The sequence below is a fragment of the Centruroides vittatus genome, unplaced genomic scaffold (genome assembly GCF_030686945.1).
Source record: "Centruroides vittatus isolate TY-2023 unplaced genomic scaffold, ASM3068694v2 contig_223, whole genome shotgun sequence".
Classification (NCBI taxonomy): Eukaryota; Metazoa; Arthropoda; class Arachnida; order Scorpiones; family Buthidae; genus Centruroides; species Centruroides vittatus.
In genome coordinates this window covers 426,143-450,095 of record NW_027121388.1, presented here as the reverse complement: position 1 = coordinate 450,095, position 23,953 = coordinate 426,143, and the positions used below count along the sequence as shown (strand labels likewise).

General features: G+C 31.5%; 4 protein-coding genes across 4 annotated transcripts; 3 read left to right on the top strand and 1 right to left on the bottom strand.

The window, feature by feature from the left end:
* Positions 1–2,727: 2,727 nt before the first annotated feature.
* LOC136970971 (very long chain fatty acid elongase 6-like) lies at positions 2,728–3,363 on the top strand. The gene has a single exon (XM_067265456.1). The coding sequence runs from the start codon at positions 2,728–2,730 to the stop codon at positions 3,361–3,363; it is 636 nt and encodes a 211-aa protein (XP_067121557.1).
* An 8,049-nt stretch (positions 3,364–11,412) lies between these two features.
* On the top strand, positions 11,413–12,369 carry LOC136970970 (zinc finger BED domain-containing protein 5-like). The gene has a single exon (XM_067265455.1). It carries the CDS (start codon positions 11,413–11,415, stop codon positions 12,367–12,369), a length of 957 nt encoding a protein of 318 aa, XP_067121556.1.
* Positions 12,370–12,442: 73 nt separating this feature from the next.
* On the top strand, positions 12,443–13,279 carry LOC136970969 (zinc finger BED domain-containing protein 5-like). Its single transcript, XM_067265454.1, has one exon. The coding sequence runs from the start codon at positions 12,443–12,445 to the stop codon at positions 13,277–13,279; it is 837 nt and encodes a 278-aa protein (XP_067121555.1).
* Positions 13,280–20,386: 7,107 nt separating this feature from the next.
* On the bottom strand, positions 20,387–23,739 carry LOC136970968 (uncharacterized). Its single transcript, XM_067265452.1, has 5 exons — positions 23,609–23,739; positions 22,198–22,520; positions 20,817–20,912; positions 20,522–20,740; positions 20,387–20,401 (listed from the first exon to the last, which is right to left on the bottom strand). The coding sequence occupies exons 1-5, from the start codon at positions 23,649–23,651 to the stop codon at positions 20,387–20,389; spliced, it is 696 nt and encodes a 231-aa protein (XP_067121553.1). The 5' UTR covers positions 23,652–23,739.
* Between the last annotated feature and the right edge of the window lie 214 nt (positions 23,740–23,953).

Sequence of the window (23,953 nt, the reverse complement as noted above, 5' to 3'; positions counted from 1 at the left end):
AATGGGTGAAGGTCCCATGATGGTTTAAGCTGACTTTAAAGAGCGAGGGAAAACAAATATTGCCTTTTGTGACAGTGGCTCATTCAATATTTAATTTTGGGAAGAGCCAGTTGAACAGATGATAAAATTTAATGAGTATTCAAACATTTTTCACCTTATGTGTCTGCTAATTCATAAATAGTATAGAAATTGAAGACCGGACAATATTAATTAAAAAATAATAATAATAAATTTTAATTAGGAAAAGAACTTTTGAAAATTTTATAGTTTGTTTTTTTTTTTCTCTCTGTGAGTTGCCTTAGCTCCTGTCCTGTGAGTGAGCGATTGTTTTCTAAAGGAAGGCAGTATACTATAGGAATGCAAAAGACAACATCCATCTGTTAGAAATGTATCTACTTTCCTTTGGAGAAAGGCGGGGGTTATCAGTAGCAGTTCCAGCAAGATAACTCTCGCTTTCATTCATGCCGCCAACATTACCTACAAATGCTCTTTTGGTTAACGGGGATCGAGTCGCGGATGGGCCAGTCATGTCATCGGATTCGAACCCTATTGAGACTCTCTGCGAACTTCTTGTCAGGTAATTCTACACAAATCGAAAGCAATATGATAATACCACAGACCTAAAGACTGTAATCGTTAAGAATTGGCAGGATAATCCTCGGGACTTTTTTCAAAACTCGATCGACTCGATGACGGAAGAAGTTTTCAAAGTAATCACAAACATACTAGAACATTCTCGTTATTAGCTTTTAATAATTATCTCGGAAATGCCATTTTTCGTCCATTTTTGCAAAGTTTCGCATAAACATTTCCGAGCGCTTAATGCATTATTAATTCCATTTGTATTACTCTAAAGCTAAGCCAAAACAGTACGCAACAATATCAAATAAATGCAGCTGTAAAATATGAGCAATTCAAGTGAATTAGCAAATAAAAATAACGATAAAAGGTTTAGTCGGATGAACCAGTATTCCCAATGTAATATGGCTTAATTGGTCGAAGAATGATCCGAGAAAGAAGTGAAGGAACTTTGGCAACACCAAGGATGGTGCCAAAAATCCTTTAAATATCTTTCGCTTCCCTGGTTTTTCAAAGGATATTTAATAATATACATGTTGAATAAGGATGTTGAATAATAACTCATTGAATAATTTACTATTAAATGTTAAATGGTTAGAACCTTGATAATATTTCAGCAGATGCATAAAAAACCAATTTACACATATCTGCCGTAACACTATCAAAATGAACGACCGGTTGAAATTAGATCACTACAGTGATTGCTTCGTAAGTTAGGACCTAACTTAATGAAAATTCAAAATTTCAAAGCCTCAGTAAGCAGCCTCCACTTATCAAGTAGCAATCGAAACGTCTATTGTTAAATGAATGACAGAGACTTCTAATAGACAAACGGATAAAACTAGTTGTCAAGCATGTCTAGAAGTTCGAAAAGCAGCCATGATGAACTGGTAAACGACCAGTAACTGAACCTTTCGATACGTGTTAGACTCAGTTTTTCAAGTTGTTCGAATTTTTCTTTCGAAAATTGACAACCTAAACCTTAGAATTCAGATGTATATTTTCGTAGGAAAACAAAATTAGATCTGATTTTCACTTCTTTATTTTGACTATATCCAATAAAATTTAAATAGTTAACCATTATTGCCTACCACTGGCCAAGTGAATAAAATCCATAGTAGTTGTTTCGCGCCTCGCCAATTAGCTGGTGATATAGAGTTTTCCGGGTTTTCTTCGTGTTAGTAACACTCAAATAAGGATAAGTTTCCCATAAATGGTCCTCTTTTTTGTGTACCACTCTAGAAAGATCCTCACGTGTCTCGTTGTCAAATGCAAACAGACAAACTTCATTGTCTTTGATTTTATATCATAAGCGACACATGTCTCGTGTATGTTATTAAACATTGTTACAGTCAACTTTAATATTAATTATTGGTTTTAAGCGTAAATTATATTGAGTTGTGGTTTGAAAAAATTATAGATTTATAAATTCGCATGTCGTGCGTTTGCTGTCTTTCCTTAATTTCGAAAATGGAGTTACGTGAATGACCAGACGAGGTGTGGAAACCACAGGTTTAGGAGACCTCGATTACCTACATTCGAACTTCTGATGCGAACTGCAAGTCACGTAAATTCAATTTAAATAAGTTTTTTCCAGAAGGTGTTAGATGACCGCTCGACTGTATTGTCACAGGAAAAATACGGTGTACAGAGGCAACACACTACTAATTTGAGGTGGAGAGAATATATTTTAAATTCAATAAATTAAAAAATATGATTAAAAATTGCAGCCTTGTATTGTGACGATGTTACAATAAATAATTGCTCGTATTTACTAATAATTAAATTACTTCACATGCATTACGAAAGTTTTATATATGTTACTTTAATTATTTAATTGGACATCATATTTCGATTCCATTAAGTTTTAATTCTACATATTATCTGTGTAATAAACATTTCAGTAGATAAATTGCATTTAGTAATGTAACTGACTGTTATAATAACGAATATCTTCTATTTGATTAATTTCAGGTTAAAATTATGGCTGATTTTCATCGCAATTTAAATATCACTAAGAACGAACCATTCAGATTTGAAACACTCGTCAATAGAGAAATTCGAATGGCATGGTTACAACGCAACTGGCATCATTCTTTTTATTACACTTTGATGTATCTGTTCCTGGTATTCAGCATCAGGAAGTTTATGGAGAATCGCAAGGCCCTGGATCTGAAGAAGCCGCTCTTCGTCTGGAATTTGATTATGGCATTGTTTAGTATCGCTGCGAGTGTAAGAATGTTACCTGTTCTCGTTGAAATCGTATATCGGTTAGGTTTCAATTATTCTGTTTGTTTTATAGAACCAATTTTAGATGAAGCCCAGCAGACTGTCTTCTGGATGTGGCTTTTTATATGTTCAAAAGTAGTAGAGTTAGGTGATACGATCTTCATTGTTTTGAGAAAGAAAAATTTATTATTTCTACATTGGTATCATCACGGCATTACATTGATCTTTACCTGGTATGGTGTGAATCACCTCGTAGGTCTTTATCATTGGTTTATCGCAATGAATGTTATTGTACATTCTTTAATGTATACATATTATACGATATCGACATTAGGTGTAAAAATTCCTCGGACTGTAGCAATGACCATTACATCTTTGCATATATTTCAAATGATATTTGGCATAATTTTGAATCTTTGTGCTAAGTTTCAAAATGATTGTGACATTCCTAATGAGATAATGTCATATTTATTCCTTTATATCAGTTATGCAATCATATTTGTTCGGTTTTTTTATTTTTCGTACATTTCAACATGCCACGATAAGAAAGAATAAAATGAATAAAATTTTGTTATATTTCTAAAAAGTTAAAAAAATCAAAATATAAAATATACAGTAATCCCGAACAAAATCACTCGAATGTTCTGAAGTAAGAAATTACGACTTGAAACAGTTAATTCATAAAGTAAGATGTTTATTTTACTTTTTAATTTTACAATCATATTGATTACGGTGTTCGAACCAAGGAAATTCTTTCTACTTTAATCACATTGCCGATTCGTGTTCTTTTCGTTTTTTCCAATTTCCGCTTTGTTTCGTCAATGTAGCACTTTTCTTTTGAAATGCAATGATAAGTGTAGAAAGATCTGAAATTTACTTTTATATTTTTGATAAAAACTATTTATATAAGGAAAAAAACGTACCATTTATTTTTTTTTATATTATGTACGTAATATCTGTTACTTATGAAAATTTCATACCGCTTCATCCATTTAACATAAAGTGGCCAGTTATGTTAGGTTGAAATGCAGGACACTTCTGTGACGTCAGAGCTAAAAATAGGGTGGACCTCCAACATACATATACATAATAATAAAAACTAATTCATTAATAAGTAATTTCGTTTAAAAAATATATAAATACATAAATGCATAAATAAACTTAAAAATAACTCTTTATAGAAAAAAAAATTGTTTTTTTCTGCACAACTTGATGGCGCTGTTTGTATATCCGTCGTGGTATGCATAGAACGGCCACTAGAGCTGCCCCTAGATATTATTTAAATTAATAATAAATTCAGTATATTACTATTGCGATAGGAATTTATTATTGAATTATTGATATGAATTTATTATTTATACCACGGAACGACACCGTTGCGGCTAGAACGCTTACTAGGGGGTGTTCCGGGCTACTGAAAGAAAACGACAACTTTGTGCTCTTGACAACTTCCAAAACATGTTGAAAATGTTATATGACCAAATGCGGGACACTTTCCGGCATGGTGTTCAATGCAGGACAAACAACTCAAATCCGGGACAGTCCCGCACAATCCGGACGTCCGGTCACTTTAATTTAACATGTACTTTTTAAATACAATAGGCTTTCGTCTTCTTGTCGGCCAGTCCCTTAAGATATATTTCGGGTGTTCCCACACAATAATTCTGAAATGTAGCGACACATCATCATGCTGGAACTATCTCACTTCTGCACATGTGTGAGGAACATTGTCCACGAGTTTCAAAGTCTACTGTAGTTGTTTTTCTTCTCTATTTACATCTTCTGTGCGTGTTATTTTCGTTAAATTTTCCTTTAATTTTATAATAAAGATGTTCCTTTTAATATCTAAAAGGGCATTAAGATTTGTAATTAGACATTCCACTTTTTTTTACTTAAGAAATTGGAGCATTTATTTATTTCTTTTAATTGCGAAATTTAAGAAATTCATTTTATTATTGTCTTCTCCTTGATACGTAAATTGTAAGTTTTTGTTTATTATATTAGCGTAATTTTCTATTTTCTCAGCTCTTATCGAATATTAATAGTATATCATCCAAATATCTAACATAAAAACATAAACTATGTATTTTTGATATGGATAAGGAAAAGGTAAAATGAACGTCTTTTTTATGGGTTAACTGTTTCCAGTGGTAATTCATTGTCTCGGCTTCGGTGTCGATTGAGTATTTGAACTCTCGACTATATTCAACATTGTAATCTTTAAAAATTTTTATAAATATAGTAACTTTTTATCCATTTTAAATAAATAAGCGATCTAATTGTATAATTTACTATTAAATTTTAAATAAGAAACAGGTTTAAATATAAACAATTGTGTTTTATAACGAATTAAAAACATGAAGATGCAAATATAGTATCGTTAGTATCAATGCTGTATAGGTCTCGTTTTAAGAAATCTTCTCTGTCAATCAGTTCTTCATAGAATTCCTGCAATCTGTTTCTTTGAGTATAGCAAATTTAACCAGAGTCTGTACTCCACGAATAGCAGAGTCTATTCATTTCGTTGTTGGTGGTCTTTTTTTTTTGTTTTCGCAGGAATGTTTTTTGTTTCTTTAACTGTATTATTTTCATTCATGCATTTAAAGTGGGTTTAATTTGATGGGTTTGATAACATTTGTTTTTGTATTGTTTAAAATCGTATCTTATGTGTTGTTCACTTCCTGAATAATGTCGAGAACTTTTTCCAGAAGCTTGTTGAGAATAAATAGAAAATTTCTCACGCAATTTGCTTAAATTAGATAATAAACAGAATTACAAATTTTTTAAAATACTTATAATAATTGTAACACATTTTTATGTGAACTTTTGTGAATTATAAATGTATTCATTATTTCAGTGTATTAACGAATATCGTAATAAAGTTTTATATACTGTTTACTCGAAAATGCTGGTATTTCTATTTTCTATAAAAATAACTTTTGGATAATGAAGTAATAAAACATGTACAATTGAAATTGTATCGGTAATAAAGCTTAGAATTACAGAATATTGGACGTGAACTGACGCGTCGTCCACCGTTATAGTGGTACTTTTGATAAATTTATTTTCTAAAAAGGTGACAAGTTTTAAACAGTCATGATATCTTTGCCAATTAATTCCACATTTAATAACTAATACACTGCTGTTATTGTAATTGGAGCAACTTCTGCTTAATGTTGTTCATCACTTCCTAAAAATCGGTACTGCATGAAACACATTAGGACTGTATTTTTCGTCCTTTTAAAAATAGTGTTTTGCATTCATCCTTACCTTCTTGTAAAACAATTTGATCTCACAAACGTATTTTATTTATATATATCTTGTTATTTACTTGTATTGCTAGATGTATACTTTGTTTCGATGTTGAGTCTAAATGTTTTTTAGTTTTGATGCTTCGCCGTATTACCATTAACACGGCCTTTCTTTTAGACTTATTAAGACAGCTTGAAACTGCATCTCTGCCTCACGCCTTGCTTTCTTACAATCTGTGAGAAAGGCGCACCGTTCTTTGTTAAGTATTTTTGTTCTTTGCTGGTTCAGGTTTTGAGTGGAATGTATCATGTGTTTGGAAAACGATTATGATACATTATCGTGTCTTCCCCATAAAAAAATTAAATGCTTTTTTAAAATCTGTTAATATCAGATTGGTTTCAAGTACGGGCGCTCGTACATTGGAACACATATAGCACGTGCCATCTTCTTTTTCATTTCGTCCCACCTTTTCCTAATCGTAAAAAAGACCCCGAATCACAAAAAATTTTTGAATTATAGTTTATTACATACAATACATTATATTATTTGAAATTAAACACAAAAAAACGTTTTTTATTAAAATTAATAATAAAAGAAAAGATGTATAGTTCAATCTTAGTAAGTTACCTAACGCAGTAAACTGTGAATTTACACTTTTTTCACTTTATAAGAATTTGTTTCAAAATTATTTAATATTCAGCAGGTATTTTCGAAACAAGACTTTCTATGTAATTATAATAAACATATGGCATTGATATATGATAACATCAAGGACATTTAAATAATTTTACCTAACGAAGGTCAGAATAAATGTAATTTTTATCAAATAATTAATCAATTTAACAACTAAAAGTAAAAGAATGTTTTGATTTGTTTTTATTCATTTGTATTTTATGACAATTAACTCTCCATTTATTAGATGGTTTTTCCGGTTCGCTAGCAGCACGTAAACTGCACTAAGCAAACTTTTTACTGGAACATTTGCTTAAAGAATTTACGTCACCGTTTTCCACTTTGCTGATTGGCGACTTCATCAGTTCGTACCTGTTTTATTTCAGGTAAATTATACATGGCGGCTTGCATGGATAGGTTTTTCCGTCGGGACCTGTCCATGGAAGTACCATTGACACAATCAACATTGTGTCAATCATACATTTGGTTTCTGTAGCAGTGCACGTTGATTGTGTAGTTATGAGCAAAGATTTTTGCATTTATGGCTTCGTGACCAGAATGCACCCATCATTTTCTTTTCAGAAATATCTGATTTGTAAATTTTAGCTATTAATTGAATTTTATGAATCTATTGATTTACCTGGAGGACGAGAAAGCACAATTTACACGTTCAGTGCACTTTATGTTAATAAAGCGTATGTTTAACCTTACAGTTTATCAGAAATGAACAGAGATTTACTGTATTACCGCTACCAGGCCGTGGGTCCTACTAGCAAGACTTTCGTTCATTTAAATTATCATCGAATCATTTATATCAGGCATTACGATGAATGAAAAGTAACGAGCAATTACTTATTGTAACGATGTCACAATGCGGGCTGCAATTTTAATCATATTTTTAATTTATTGAATTTAAGATATATGCTCTCCATCTCAAATTAGTACTGTGGTGTCTTGTCCCTGTACAGCACACGTTTCCTTTAACAACAGAGTCTTGACGGTCATCTATCTAACTCCTTTTTCGGGAAATTATTTGAATTGAATTCACCCGACTTCCGGTTTGAATCGGAAGTTCGTATATTTCCAGGTCTTCTGACACTACAGTTTCCGTATATGTTCTCGTCATTCATGTATATAACTTCGTTCTCGATATTAAAGGTTTACAGACTGACGGACAGGCAAACAGAATACGGCAGAAGGAATTTACATGTTTTAAATTTTCAAATTTCAGGCCAAAAAGTTTATATAATGAAAGAACAAATAACAAGTTAGAAGGGAAATCGGGCGTTACTAATTTACATAAAGCAATAAATATTACACATTTTATTATTGTCTATTGCATTTTTACTCGTAAATTTATAGAACTTATTTTTAATAAGTTAGTTATTTTACATTTATATTTGGGAGAATTAAAATCCATACATTCAAAAATGAATAAGCTATTCTCAGGAAACAATAAACTAATAAACTTTAATATATTGAATAAAATACAAACGTGGAGTTATCTACGAATATTGCAATGGTAATAGATTTGAATAAAAACTTTAAAATATTTTCTTTCGTGGAACACTCGAGATAGGTTTGCGTAACACTGGCTAAGAACCACTGCACTAAAGGAATAAGCATCGAAAAATATCAAATATAGCCAATTAGAGTAAGAGTTTCATCTATGACACGTAATTTACATTTTACCAATTAATACACCTGTAACATCGCACTCCAGCAAACCAGAAATGCCATCGTTATTTGTCTCTGGTTTCAGAGATTTAAAATCTAGTTATGTCGATCATTGCTTTTCAAAAGGCTCTAAGACTCAAGTAATTTTCTTCATACAACTATTCATATTTTAAATTTATATTCACATAATTAACAACGAAATATTAACTCATAATTAACTCGAGCAATGTTTTACTGAATAAGCGATTAAAACACTATAATTAATTATTTAAATGTGCCAAAATATAAATTTTTGAACGATATGTTGTTATAATTTATAACAAACGGAACTCAACGTATCCGATACAGACCACCATTAAGAAATTTTTCTGAACTTTTTTACTTCTCGGATTCGATTCAGGATTTCTAAGAACAGCAATACAAATTAGTAAATAAAACACACAAATTATACAGCTACCAAGTTAATTCTTAAGTAAATTTTACTTATACAGCCATTAAAATATTTACTTATATGGTAAAAAGATAGGATTGTTATTCATTCGCAATCATCGCATACCTTGGATATAGCTCCTGATCTGTGTGTGTTGTGTGTGGTGGGGTGGTGGTGTTTTTTCGGTGTGAAACAGTAGGAAAATCTTTGGATGAATAAAACACATACAAGAAAAATGGCAGAAAATGTTGCGATCTCTCAAAAATACTGATTTACCTAAATGCTTCCTGAATGGGAGAAACTGTTGGAGAAAGTGTATTGAAACTGAAAGTATTAAATAAAATATTTTTATATCCTAACCTGTAACTTTATAAACGTATTTTCTAAATATTCTAAATACACAGATACATCCGTGTGTATATACTTAATATACTGAGAATTTGCTCTGTAAGATTAACATTATAATTTGTAATTAAAAGGAATAATTTACGTAATTATGGTAGGTTACTCTTTTGGTTGTGTACCTTTTAGTTCCATTCTTTTTTCGATTATTTCTGGTAAATTAATGTTTTTTCCATTACAGTTCTCTAATTACAGTAGAAGTTCGTTAATACGGCACCCGTAATTTTCATTGTGAATGGTCGAGACTGTTAAAACATGTCTTTTAAAACGCCTTCTGTTCTATTGACTCACATGGCCTTTTTCTAAGCCCATCGTGGGATGAGTACGTCTACATGTACAGCAGTCATTTAACGTTTAGATCGCATGTAAAACTTATTAAGTTTCCTAAATGTACACAAATGTCCGGCACCACTGTGTATCGATTGGTACCGGTTTAACGAAATTCTACTCTGATTTTATCAGTGTAATTAATTTCTTCGATAACTTTCCTTAACATCCTATTTCCGGTTAAATATAGTAACATTAAAGTAATATAAAGGTATGCAATCACAAAATACTTAATGGAACTCCATAAAATTATTGTCGTACTATATAAGAAGTATTCATAAATGTAATCGATTGTCTTATTTTCCACTTACCTCATTACTGTTCACATTATTGGAAATCAATATTTTTAGTTTTACCATTCTTTATACAGAAGGATACGTGTGTATCTAACATATTTTAGATTTATTAAATTTGCAAGGTACAGTAGCATTAAAATATTTCCTCGAATGTTTCAAAAATAAAAAGAAATAATTACCGTAGTGAAATCAAAAATTATTAAAATAATGCAATAAAAACAAACTGGTAACAGTCTATTACAGGGGTGGGCAAGCAAGAGTCTATTGGGAGCCGCAATGTAGGTTTTGCAAAATGCATGGGAGCCGCAGTTCTGTACTGTCGTGGTGGATAGTATGGTAAGGCGCGCGATTTTATTACAAGATTGAACTGTGAGGTGTTCATTGTCCGAACCTAAAAATCTTTTGTGAAAGTGTTCATTAACCGATCATCCACTTATATAATTTAATACTCAAACAACAACAATAGCAAAATACTTGTATAATATAAATATAAAATAAAACAAATATTGAAATTTTTTAATGAACATGTTTTCACAAAATTAAAAAAAATAAAATTGTGAAAATATTAATAAAAAACAGAAATTAACACTTTCAGCAAGAGCCGCACGTAGCTCAAAAAAGGCCGCATGCAGCTCTCGAAGCCGCATTTGCCCATGCCTGGTCTATTATCTTTCGTTTCAATTATTAAATCACGTTTTAAAACATCTTTTCTATGTTCTAATGTACTTCTTTTTAGTATGGAATTTTATAAACTTATTAATTTCCAATAATGTAATCTCTTACGCAGCACTTAGAGCAGGGCTTCTTAAACTGTGGGTCGCGACCCCCAGGGGGGTCGCGAGACTACTGAAAGGGGGTCGCAAAGATCTGATACTTTTCAATCATTATAAATAAAATTTTAAAATTAGTATACACACTACGTACAAATATAAATACAAATAAAAATCATACAAAATACTATTGTAGTTTTATTATAACTATTTTTTGAAAAAAGTGGCAATGCAAAACTGTTATGTAGGGCCTATAAATGAAAATATGGAAGTAGCATTTAAAATAATAAATACAACGCGCTCCTCGATTTTCAACTGAACGTTCGACATTGATGTCTGGCCGCCGGCGTCAGTGTTTGCAAGATAACTTAGTGATTATGAGTACCCAGACGCCGCGTCGCCTTACAGCTTACACATACAATACGGAAGCATAATCAAGCTATGCTAGGCGAATCGGCATATTATTTTTATAAAAGAATAATAAAAAAAATTAAATGAAAGCTTCTTTTTCGGCGTCTTTGTGATACGGTGCCTTTGTGCGCTGCACACTTTGAACACGCCATGCGTCGGGGTTGATCTGATCGTAATTTGTTGTCATTGCACTGGTAAAGATTCGAGTGTAGTTATTTTTCTGTTTGTACTGTACTTCAGTTTGGACTCAGCTTTGTCTTCGTAGTGACATGTGTGTATTTACTGTGTAATTTTCAGTTGGTGTTTTTAATTATTACGTTAAAGTTCAACTACATTTTGTTTAATTATTTATTATTATTTAACCATCATGGATAAATGGCTAATTAAAATTCCAACTAATAAGTCTGCCACGCCGTCACAACCAAGTTGCAGTGCTTCAAATCCGACTTCTAGCAAAACAAAAAAAAGAAAATATGACGAATCATATTTGCAGTATGGCTTCACATGCTCTTCTCACAACAATGAAGAACAACCAGTGTGCTTAATTTGCAAAGAAGTTTTGGCTGCAGAAAGCATGAAACCGTCAAAACTGCAACGACATTTGAATACTAAACATGCAACGTTATCAAAAAAGCCAATAGAATATTTTGAGCGTCTTTTGCAAACATCAAATAAAGAAAAGAACACTTTGGAGAATTATGTTACTTTGAATGATAAATATCTATTGGCATCGTATGAAGTTTCGTATTTGATAGCAAAAACGAAAAAGCCTTTTACTATTGGAGAGCAACTTTTACTACCTGCAGCTATAAGAATGTCTGAAATTGTTCATGGAAAACAGTATGCTGCTGAAATTAGTAAAATTCCATTATCAAATGACACTGTGTCCAAAAGAATTTCAGACATTAGCAATGATCAATTTCAACAGCTTCTTATGAGGCTTAAAGACAGCTCAAAGTTTGCAATACAACTGGACGAGTCGACAGACATTTCAAATATGGCACAGTTGTTACTTTTTGTAAGATATATTTATGAGGGAAGCATTCATGAAGATATACTGTTTTGTCGTCCTCTGGAAGGTCATACTCGTGGAAAAGATATATATAAAAAAGTAAATGAGTTTTTTGAAAAAGAAGGATTAAATTGGAAAAATTGTGTTGGTGTGTGCACGGACGGTGCTGCAGCAATGACCGGACAAGATCTTGGTTTTACAGCATTTGTTAAAGCTGGAAATGATCATATTACATTTACACATTGTATGATTCACCGAGAGGCACTTGTTGTTAAAAAAAATTGCACCAGAATTAAACACTGTGTTTTTTGATGCAGTCAAAATCATTAACTTTATTAAAAGTCGAGCACTTAATAGTCGATTGTTTAAAAATTTGTGCATTGATATGGATTCGGATTATACAAGTTTATTGCTACATGCTGAAGTTAGGTGGCTATCAAGAGGTCGAAGTTTGAAACGATTATTAACTTTAAAAGATGAAGTTCTTATATTTCTAACAGAGCAAAATTCTAATTTGGCCGATTATTTTCACGATAATTTATGGCTTCTCAAGCTATGCTATTTGGCAGATATTTTTGATAAAATCAATGATATGAATTTATCAATGCAGGGAGTCTGCGTTAATATGTTTATGTTAAAAAATAAACTTGAGGCCTTTGTTAAAAAAATTCTTATATGGAAGAACAGAGTGGAAAGTGGATCGCTCGAAATGTTTCCATTTACTGACGAGTATATAATTAGTAACAATATTTCAAAAAAAGATACTCCTATAACAAAAATTATAGTTAATCATTTGAAGGATATGGAAGTTTACATGCATAGGTATTTTCCCAATGATATCGATACACAACAATGGATTTGCAATCCATTTTCAATTGAAATGGAAGAAATTAATTTTTTAAACTTAAAAGCACAAGAAGAATTTGCCGAATTAACAAGTGATACTACCTTGCGACTCAGATTTTCTCAAGTGCCTGTGCATGAATTTTGGATAGAAATCAAATCAGAATATCCCCTACTATCGGAAATGGCAATGAACAAATTACTGCCATTTTGTACAACATATTTATGTGAATCAGCCTTTTCCACATTAACTTACATAAAATCAAAATACCGTTCAACTTTAATAAACGTTGAAAATTTATTACGATCTGCACTAACTCAAATTGAGCCTAGATTTAATTATTTGTGTAAAAATAAACAATCACATCCGTCACATTAATATTGTTTGATGTTAATAATATGTTTTTATTAAAAAAATTGTTACAAAAGTTTATTTTTTCTATTGAATAAATATATATATAGTTTTATGTCATTCTATTTATTGTGTTTTATTACGACCGATATCCCGTCAACGTTTCCAATTATATATATGTGAAATGAATGGGTACGTATTCTTTAATCCTTATTTTATTTACATTGTAAAATAGTGCGATATTACATCTACATCTACGGTTAATATATATTTCATTATATGGAGGAGGGGGTCGTTTAAAATTTCCTAAGCTTGAAGGGGGTCGCTATATAAAAAAGTTTAAGAAGCCCTGACTTAGAGGATAAGAGCATTAATACTCTGCACGTGCTATGAGAATAATTTTATGGCGTATCATTAACCATTCCTGATACCATACAATTAATGGTTCGTTAATGGATTTCGATCAAAGCTCGTTTTGTATTATTACCATGGTAACCTAGCAAGTGTGGTGTCGTATCCTCGTTCAGCTACTTCGACGAAACTGCCGTCGAAAATTTTCATTAAAAATCTTTGACAATGGACCAGAAACACGAAAGAGAATTTTGTTTGAAATGCTTCCTGCAACCATATTTTTCAGCCAGTTTATTATTTGGTTGGGAATATTTCACTCCCTGTAATCGTTATCGTGTGCATTGTGTTTATGGCATTTTGAAACATTTTAATCAAAGATTTATTGAAATTTTGCTTTGGTTTCACTTATTAATCAGCATTTTCGTGACGATTCCTTCATTGAAGCAGCGTATGCCTTGTTACGCCATATTAATGGTTGTAGCTAACGATAACATATTTGTGAAAATAGCATTCGTTGTTGGTTCTTTTACTATATCATACTTGTTTACATTTGTAAAAAGTAAGAAAATCAATCCCATTTGAATGTAAGAATTGACAATATTTTACAAGAGAAGATAAGAATTAATATTCAGTTATGGTGGCGTGTTATTATATTTTCCATGGTATTTATTATCAGTGTACTGGAGACGGTAGTAATCGTATTTGTCATACCGGCTTTGATAATAGAAAATTATCGTCGTTAAGAAATATTATTTTGTTCGGTAGAAATGAACCTTTGGAGTATTGTTTTCGTAGGAAGCGTATTTCATTTTCTATTGTTATTCATATATCTAATTCTTATGCTTCACAGTTCGTTCACAGAGATTTTGATTGATATGTACTTTATGAAAAGAAATCATTCGAGTTTGAACACTGAATTAAGAAACTTGGTGCTTCGACATTCAGAAGTTTGGTCAGTCATTGAGAAACTTAATGCAAATAGTTTGCCACTTATGTTATTATATAATACTCTGATAATAGAAACGTGTCTGGTTTATTATATATTTATTTTTGAAGATTATGACTTGAAATTAAAAGCAATAATTTTCGTAATTATGATAAGTTACTCTGTTGGTTGTATACTTTTTAGCGTCGGACTTTCTTCAGTCACTTCTGTGGTAAATTTATTTATTTTTTCACAATTTAATTGTAGCAAATGTTTGTTAATCTGTAATTCTGAATGGCTTGAGTCAAATGGCCGTGGCAATTAATTAAGCTGTGTTTTCTTACACTGACTCTTTCTGTTTTGTCGATGCTAAGATGGACTTTTCTTAAGACCATCGTAAGATGGGCACGCCCACAAAATATATTTGGAAATTCGCACTAATAAGGTTGTTGGTCTCCCATAAAGATAATGCGAAGCTCTGAAATTGCACGGTTAAAACCTGAGCGAACAACTCCAGAAATCGGATGGTGTATCCCGGATACGTCGGACGTGTTTCTGAACACCCAGCGGTTTTTATTATGTACCTTATCGAATTCATAATTCACATAAAAAAAGTCTTTCTTAGTGCCCAGAGAACGGAAAGTGTTATAAACGAAAAAAATCTGAATACATTATAACAATGATTAAGGGCGTCGTGCTCATATTTAATCAATGTCTGAAATATAGCACCATACATAGTAAATACACGATATCTTTAACTTTCAAAATATCTGTAACCTACGAAATTTTTGAAAAGTACAAAAATATCTGATACAAATTTGTTTTGGATTAACGAATATCTACTGTTATTTTATATTATACGTGTAATAAATTTTTTTTCTTGAAACATTGCCTGAATATAATATTTCTGGTTAATTACATATAACTACATTAATAGCTGTATTATAATTTTCTTCTGCTTTCCAGATGCAAAATTTATTTCAAGAAATACGAATATTTGCAAATGGCCAATTATCTTTAGAAGAAAAGTTATTTGCAAGTATATTTTATGTATTTTTACAGTATTTCATTTTGTAATTGATATGTTTATGTTACAGATTTTAAATTTCATGAAAAGATTCGGGAAAATTCCACTTAGAATTTCTTTTGGGGATTATTTCTATGCCAAGAAAAATTTCCCACTTAAAGTTTGTATATTTACTCATTTACATGTTTAAAATAAAATACGTAAATGTTGTTGAAATTTATATTGACAATTTTCAGATGATGCAAACGTTATATTCAGTATTTTCCAGTTTGTTAAATATTAGAAATGCATCTTTAAGGAAGAGGTGCTGAAGAGTTTTACGAAGAATCTGTAATACGTAAGTGATGAATATAAAAAACAGAAAATTTTGAAATTCCGAATTTTTAAATGTCTTAATTTTATATTGTATTATTAATTGAGAAAAATGCGGCAACACTTCGGGAATCTATCAAGCAGGAGTGCCTTCCGGAAGCACTTTATAGAGAACTTGGTCTTATTAAGTTCTAAGGCTGGTGAAAGAACCATGGAAACTTCACTTGGTCTGCCAGTTTGTGAGGCCTCGAACCTCACGACCAGTGTTTAGTGATTTTAATCAGTCGGTTACTGATAGTTCGTTTAATTGTAAATGAACGTAAATTGTATTTATAACGTATTGTTAAGTTAAAATGTAATTATTTGAATAAAATGCCAACATATTATGACTTCTGAATCTTCATTAAATTGATTTATTCAATTTTATAATATTAGAATTTGTGAAATTATAAAAGTAAAAATATCTACTTATCACAAATGATTATTATTACCAGAAAACAGGCAAGTTTTATTTAATTTTATTCGATTATGTAATTATAGTTGAATAAACCGAATGAGAAAATCACGCGTAAAATTCCATTAATGAAAAAACGTAATTAAATGTACATATTAACAAAAACGTATTAAAAGTGAAATATTTATTATTTCTGAAAATGAACGCTTTCAACAGGCTTCTTAAATTTTTTTTCGTTTTTATTCTTGGCTTTTTTATTCTATGTTTACTAAGGGGCCTCTTTTAATAGGTCATTGTGAGTTCGGATAGGCACACAATAGGCCACTAGTTGTGAGGGATAATTCCCGATACTATTTTTGTCCACGAAAAGTTTTGTGGTTGCTCGCTCGAATTCTACCGAGCTATCGATTGGGGTCTTTACAGAAAACCTTTTCAAGTGTATGCCTTGTAAAGCGTGTTAAACTAATTGTTTCCCTGGGCCAATATATAAAATTGTTTCCAAAATTGGGATACTATTATTTTATGTTAAATATGTAGTGGGGCTGGCCAATGCGGTCTGATTAACCACATTGTTTGCAGAGACTTCAGACAGGTAAGTTACCTGTTCGAGCCAAGCAGCAATGTAGCCTAATAAGCTCAGAAATGCTTAGAGATCCACATAAAATATATGTTATCTAAAATGTAGTCCGTGATATATAATTACGGATATATGTGTACAGGTACTCCTCACTTTACGACGGAGTTCCGTTCCGACGACTACGTCGTTAAGCGAATTTGTCGATAAGCGAGCAGCTTGCACCGAGAATATAGGATTGTTGTAAAATTATAAAAATTATGCAACATACTTCAAATGTATTTATAAAAGGACTATTATAGTACGCTATTAGTTTATTATAGTATGCTTAGTGCGCATGTCACCATACGCCACCGACCGACACTCGAGCTGAGAAAGGGGATTCCCCGAATTGCAGGTCGATTGGTTTGTAAGTGCGAGTAGTCGTTAAGCAGATAGGTCGTAAAGTGAGGAGTAACTGTACTGTAATAATTGCCTCCATAAGTTTTTCCAAATGCTATGAGATAATTACACAAAATAAATAAAATCAAGCTATAAGAAATGGTCATTCTGTCATATTTGAACTGTCTTTTTGTTAGTCAGAAGTGTTTATGAAGAAGAAACAAATAAAGTTAAGCATTATAAACTTCAGTGTTATATCCATAAGGGCCAAGTCGGGGCATAAGTCAGGAGAAAGGGATAGTAGTATAAGACTAATATATAATATAACATAATATATTAAAAGTAATTTTGAAACGCTATTAATCGGGAATTTCATAGAAAATGCATTAAACTTTAACCACCATCTGCTGGAGATTGCGTGCATAACCAAAGACGTTATAATCAGCCTTAACTTAATAGATGGTAACTATAATAAATTCATTTTAAAAATAATATTTAGAATATTAAATTAGTTATATATATATAATATATTTATAGACTATTAATAATGAAGTTTTTCGATTTATGTGTACAAAGTACAGTTGACCATAATGCGTGTTATATTTCCGATTTTATGTGAATTAGAAACTTCTAATTTCCGTTTTAACGTGTTCTTTGTAATAGTTATTTAAACTTTTTGTTTTAATTTTTAACATTATGTTTTACATAAAGATGATTACTGCTAAACAAATTGAATGTTACAGATCAGAAAAGTAGCTTTGATCATTATTAAACATAACGTTAACAGTTATCTAATCACAGATTTTAATTACTTGTGTCGCCTGGTATAGCAGACTTTACAATCGTACAATGATGAAAACGAAAAAGGGTATAACAACGCCGGATGGCCGAGCGGTCAAGGTGGCAGCCTACCGCTCTGGGGGACCCGGGATCGAATCCGAACGGGTCGAATAATCCCCAAGAATTTTTCGGGGGGTGGTCCGTTCGGATATGTCGAGCCCCGTCCATCACCACCCGGTCGCCCCATTGTGAGCTTGGCCGAACCCATAATGGGCCTATTAAAAGAGGCCCATTATGGACAGGAAAAAAGGGGAGGAGAGAGAAATTTCAGACTGTAAAGTTGTGACTTGGAAACATACCATCTTGTTTTTTCTTGTTGATAGAACAGCGTAAAATTCACTTTCAATATATATATAAATCCACTTTTTATATATATATATTACAGTGGGTGATTGTTATCCAATTTGTTCATTAACCAAACACTTTTGCAAAAGATTTTTATGTTCAAACAACAAACACATGTTTGGATAACGAACACCTCACAGAACAAACACAAGAAGAAGCAATGTAAAATAATGAAAAAAGGGTATAACAAGTATAGCAAGAATAATGAATACATTGTATAATAATGAGCATTTAAATACAGGTAACATTGTTTGCCTTGCACACTTTAACTTACAACGATAAGCGTAAAGATGTTAAGTATGGATTAGGAATTGAAAGAATCGATACTACAAATCTTGGCATCAATCCAAATGATAGAGTAATTTCAAATCATTTTCTGAAAAAATAAATGTTCGTGGTGCCTCGAATAAACACGCTCTATTTTGCATAAAACACAAAAAAAAAAAAAAAAAAAATTTCTTTGTTTCTGGAATTTTTGTATCAAACCAAAGGGCATCAGATAAATCAATAGATAAAATAACTTTTCAATACACACAAATGATTAAAAATTTTTACTTAGTAAGTATACAAACAAATGCAACTGATTTTAAATATATTGAAAAATACAATTGTCTTGTACTTACCTTTACTTAATATCTTTTAGTCCTACTTAGTATGGTTTCTTCTCCATCATTTTTTCTAATTAATTATTTATAAATTTTTTAATTAATGTTATCTATATATGTGAAAAATAATATGTGAGTGTTAATGGGAAATTCATGTGTACAGCGCCGGATTAAGCCCCTAGCGGGCCCTAGACAAAATTTAAATTGGGGCCCTATTTAAATAAGTTGCTTCTAAACAAATCTTATATAATGTGACATTAGCGTAGCTAGCATGGGTGACACCCGGTGCAGATATCGTGGTGTCACCCCAAGTCACACCGTAGTGTCACCCTTTTTAACTGTTTTATAAAACACTATTGAATTGTAATAACTTCGCACTCGAGCAACTTGAACGCTACATCGAATATGCGATGTCGCGACGTATAAGTTTAAATTTAGAAAATGAATCATAACCATACATAAGTATTACTATGAGAGGCGGCCCTAGGAATATTTCTAGATGGTGCGAGAGATCTCGTGGGAGAGATTACTTCTGACGCACGGATGGCTGTTGACCTTTTTTTTAGGCAATGGCTAATGAAGCCGGGCCCCTCCGAATTACGGGCCCTAGACATTTGCCTACTTTGCCTATTCGATAATCCGGCCCTGCATGTGTATATACAGGAAATGGAGTAACGTTGACTACCGGTTTTGCCTGAATCAAAAGGGTCGCCTAATTTGTGAAATTACGCATGGACAATTATGGATCTCGCTCGCACCAAACGCGCACACGCTATAGGGAATAGAGTTAGGTTGATATGCAAATACAGCACGTACATATCTGTGTATTCGACATTTTTATTGGGGCACAAAAATATATGATAATAAAAATGGTTTAGTTAAGTATCAAAAATTTATTATACATTCTTCATGTTTGCATATATATATATATTTTTTTCTGTCGCAGTTATGTCGAGTAACGACCCTTACCATACAGCAGCCCGAACTTCCGTGGTGGATGAAAAAAGACACTAATGGCCATAAGGATGTAAAGAGACAAATTAAATCTCTAGTAGATTAGAAATTAATGATTCAGATTAAATTTGCGATGTGTTCATTGATTTAACTCAGATATTAGTTTTGATACTATTTATTTAAAACGGCATTAATCATACATACATAGTCTTATAAATCAGCAAATACATTATACATATGTCAAAATATAGTTAAAAAGTCACATTTCACATACAAAAGTCATTAAACTTAATGAAATTTATTTTAGAATATTTAAATCAAAAGTATACTTTTGTTGTCTTAGAAATGACGAGGAAACACGTACATTTACGGAAGAATGCCCTAAAATACATAATTATTAAATAATGAAATTTTTCAACGAATAAAGATTATTCTTATATGAAAATAAAATTCTTATACATTTTATAATATTAATATGTTAAAATAGAAAATTACACATACCATAAAAACATAATTATCGATTCGTTCCAGAGATGGGTAGTCATTTTCAACAACTTCTAAAAATCTACGAGTCTTTTCTAGCTTTTTAATTAGACTATTTTGAAAGCGTAAACTTTTCATTTTATAGGGATCGATGTAACGATAATCACTCTTCAAGACGTCATGACAATGTAAGGATTGAATAAATATTTCCATATTTGTAGCTCTAAAGAACATCAACTTTCCAATGCAAATAAAAACATTTATAATTATAAATCTGAATATTCAGAAAGAACAGAATAACAATGAATTTTACCCGCATTTCTTCTGTTTGTTGTATTCCCTGCATCCATCTTGTATAATATGTTGCGAAGTCGAGCATTATGAGCACTTCATAATTAATATCATTCAACTGCAAAAAATTTTTTATATGGAAGATTTCAATAATTAAACCTCGGTTATAATGCAATATTTTATTAATAAATACAATGTATATGGTCATGAACAAAACACACGTTACACGTCTAGGCACTTCGCCATTTCTTTATTGAATGTTATTGCACAACTTGGATTTGGTTCGATTTATTTGTACACAGCAAACCAATACGAACAGGATGTTTCTCAAGATAGATTTCTATGAGAAACTACCCGCTATTTAGGCGTTACAAATGTGAAGAAAACTCAGAATAAAATATGGAGAAGGGGAATTATGGATCTTTAATATTCTTAGACTGCTAGCCTGGTTGAAGAGAGAACAGTAATACCCCGAACTTACGCGATAGGTGGGACCGAGTGATTACCACGTAAGTCGAATTCGCGTATAATATAAGTCAAGGTATAATTTCGCATATAAATGCATACAAATTATTTTTAATTGGGGCCGGAGACTAAAGAAAGCAATGATTTAGAAAAAAATGTTTAATAAATCTTTGATAATACATATGTATAATATATTATATTATTAAAATCGTTAACCGAAGTTATTTTGATATAAAAGGCTTCATAAAATCTAACAAATTCGTCTGATGGCTCAAAGGACTTTTTTCTCCCTCAATATTTCCTCGTAGCATGCTAATAATTTTTTTATTTCTCGTTTGATAGAAGAAATGCGCTCTTCGTTGAAATCTATATTTTCTAAAATTTGTAACCACTTTTTAATTGAAATCAGGCCTTTTGTCATGTTTTCACAGCTTCGCAATCAAGAGTTGCGTGGCGCTCAAATAAAAGACGAATCGACGAGATTTGAAAATCGCGTAACTCCGGGTTCGCGTAAGTCGAGGTATTACATCATGAAAAATCCCAAGATGCATTCCAACTTCTTCCCGTAAAATAAGATTCCATATAGGATCGAAGTGCTTCCACATCAGGATTCTATTTTAATACTTAACTATGAATATTTAAAACACAGTACACGACAGACTTTTTTTATAACAGTTAGTAACTTACCGTAATTGTCGAATTTAGTCGGATGCAAATTTAATGAAAATTAATTTGAAGACACGGTCTGTCTAAATTGGGAACTGCCGTTTGTTTACTTTTAGTATTCCAGAATAAAAACATTTGACGAGCCGACCAGGCCAAGCAGCCTAAAATGAAAAGTGCAGTTGTCAAATGTTTGTATTCTGGAACACTTAAAGTAAACAAACGGCAGTTCCCAGTTTAGACAGATTGTCTTCAAATTAATTTTCACAACTTACCGTAATATCATTATCGTTTACTTCTGTTCTACGTAAATGAGGAATCATATCTTTCGTGTACCATCGATTTTCGTATCTTCCATACATTTTAGGTCTTAATTCAGCCATTTTATACAACATTTCTAAATGACAATATTTACATCCAAATCCATCTGGATCTACGTCTGTTTTACATAAACCATTCGTCTTATCACAGGCAAATTCTTTCCTCTCCCTAATACTGTTTATAAAAAACTCTATGCAATTTTTGCAGGCAGGACCTCCGTAGTAGTCTGTCCACGCTTGACGTTTGCCACATACACAGACGGACACGATATTTCTACCTGCAATACATTCATTAGTTTTAGTTTCTTTACAATAAGTCACTTTTCAGAGAGCTTTCATTAATCTACATATAAAACTGAAAACAGATAGTTTGCTACAGGCTTTCAAAGAATGCTTTTATTATAAAACAAATGCCGTGGAAGAAACTTGATAACAAACCAATTATTATTTACAAAATATAACTTTTAATTATAATATTTCTAAATAAAAATTGTTAATATTATAGTCAAATAAATTTTGAATAAAATCATACGAAAATATAAAATAATCTTCCATTTTATGGACACATTCAATGATTTTAAAACAATAATCGATTCCTTTCAAAATAATTGAAATTTTATAATTGCAAGATAATATATCAATATTTTTTGTGTTGCAAACTTGAATGCCAACCAGGAGCCGAGTGGATAAAACCATAGAACACTACTGAATGGATAGAACCACTAAGGAACTAAATGAAATGGACTGGTAGAAATCACCGAACAACTTTGTCACAAGTTAGCATTTATTCAACGTGCTGGCCACGTGTGCAATACCTAAACAGTAGCCAGTTTCCTATAAAAAGCCGTGCCGAGAGCCATTCGCTTAGGCAGATTGCCCTTGTGTTACGACAAATTGTACGTATCCTCGTTCTATTAATGCAATCTAATCTCTCGACTGAATTACTCAAAATATTTTAATTCTTCTTAACATAATTCAATATTTTTTGTTAATCCCTTAAAACAAGCAAAAACTTCGCACAAAGATTCACAATACTTAACACCAAGTAATAATTTTTTATCCTCAAACATTTACTTTCTTCTACTGACAGGCGAGTTTTCTGCATTACAACACTTTAACAATTTTACGTTATAAAATGTACGGTAAATTAAACTCTCGTAAATGGCATAAAATCATTGTAGCGTTAAGCATGCGAGAAATTGAAAGAATAGGGGCTGAAGGACGAATTTTACAAATCAACTAATCACTATTGTACTCTGTACACAATACTCTATGAATGTAACTCGTAACCACCGAAGAACTATAATAAATTAATATTAAAATTAATTAAAATCAAAATAAACATGCAAAACATTTTCGACGTTACCTCTAATAAATCTAAAATTTTCTATTTGTTCGATAGTTGCCATGATCGTAGGTTATTTAAAAGATTAAAATCCAATCAAATTCGATGAACAAAAAACCTAAATTAAAGCTTGACTTTTGCACAGGTATATTTTGCATTATGTTTAACTGATTTGCCTAATATTATTACGTATCATTATGAACTTTCACTCCATTTATCTAATTATTATCTAATTAACAATATTAGTAATATAAAAAATATTTATTAATTTTTACTGAAATGTTTAATGATCGGAATAGTAATTTAGCAATTAACGAAACGTGATTATAGTAATTTACATTTACATTCGCATTTACATCTGTTAAT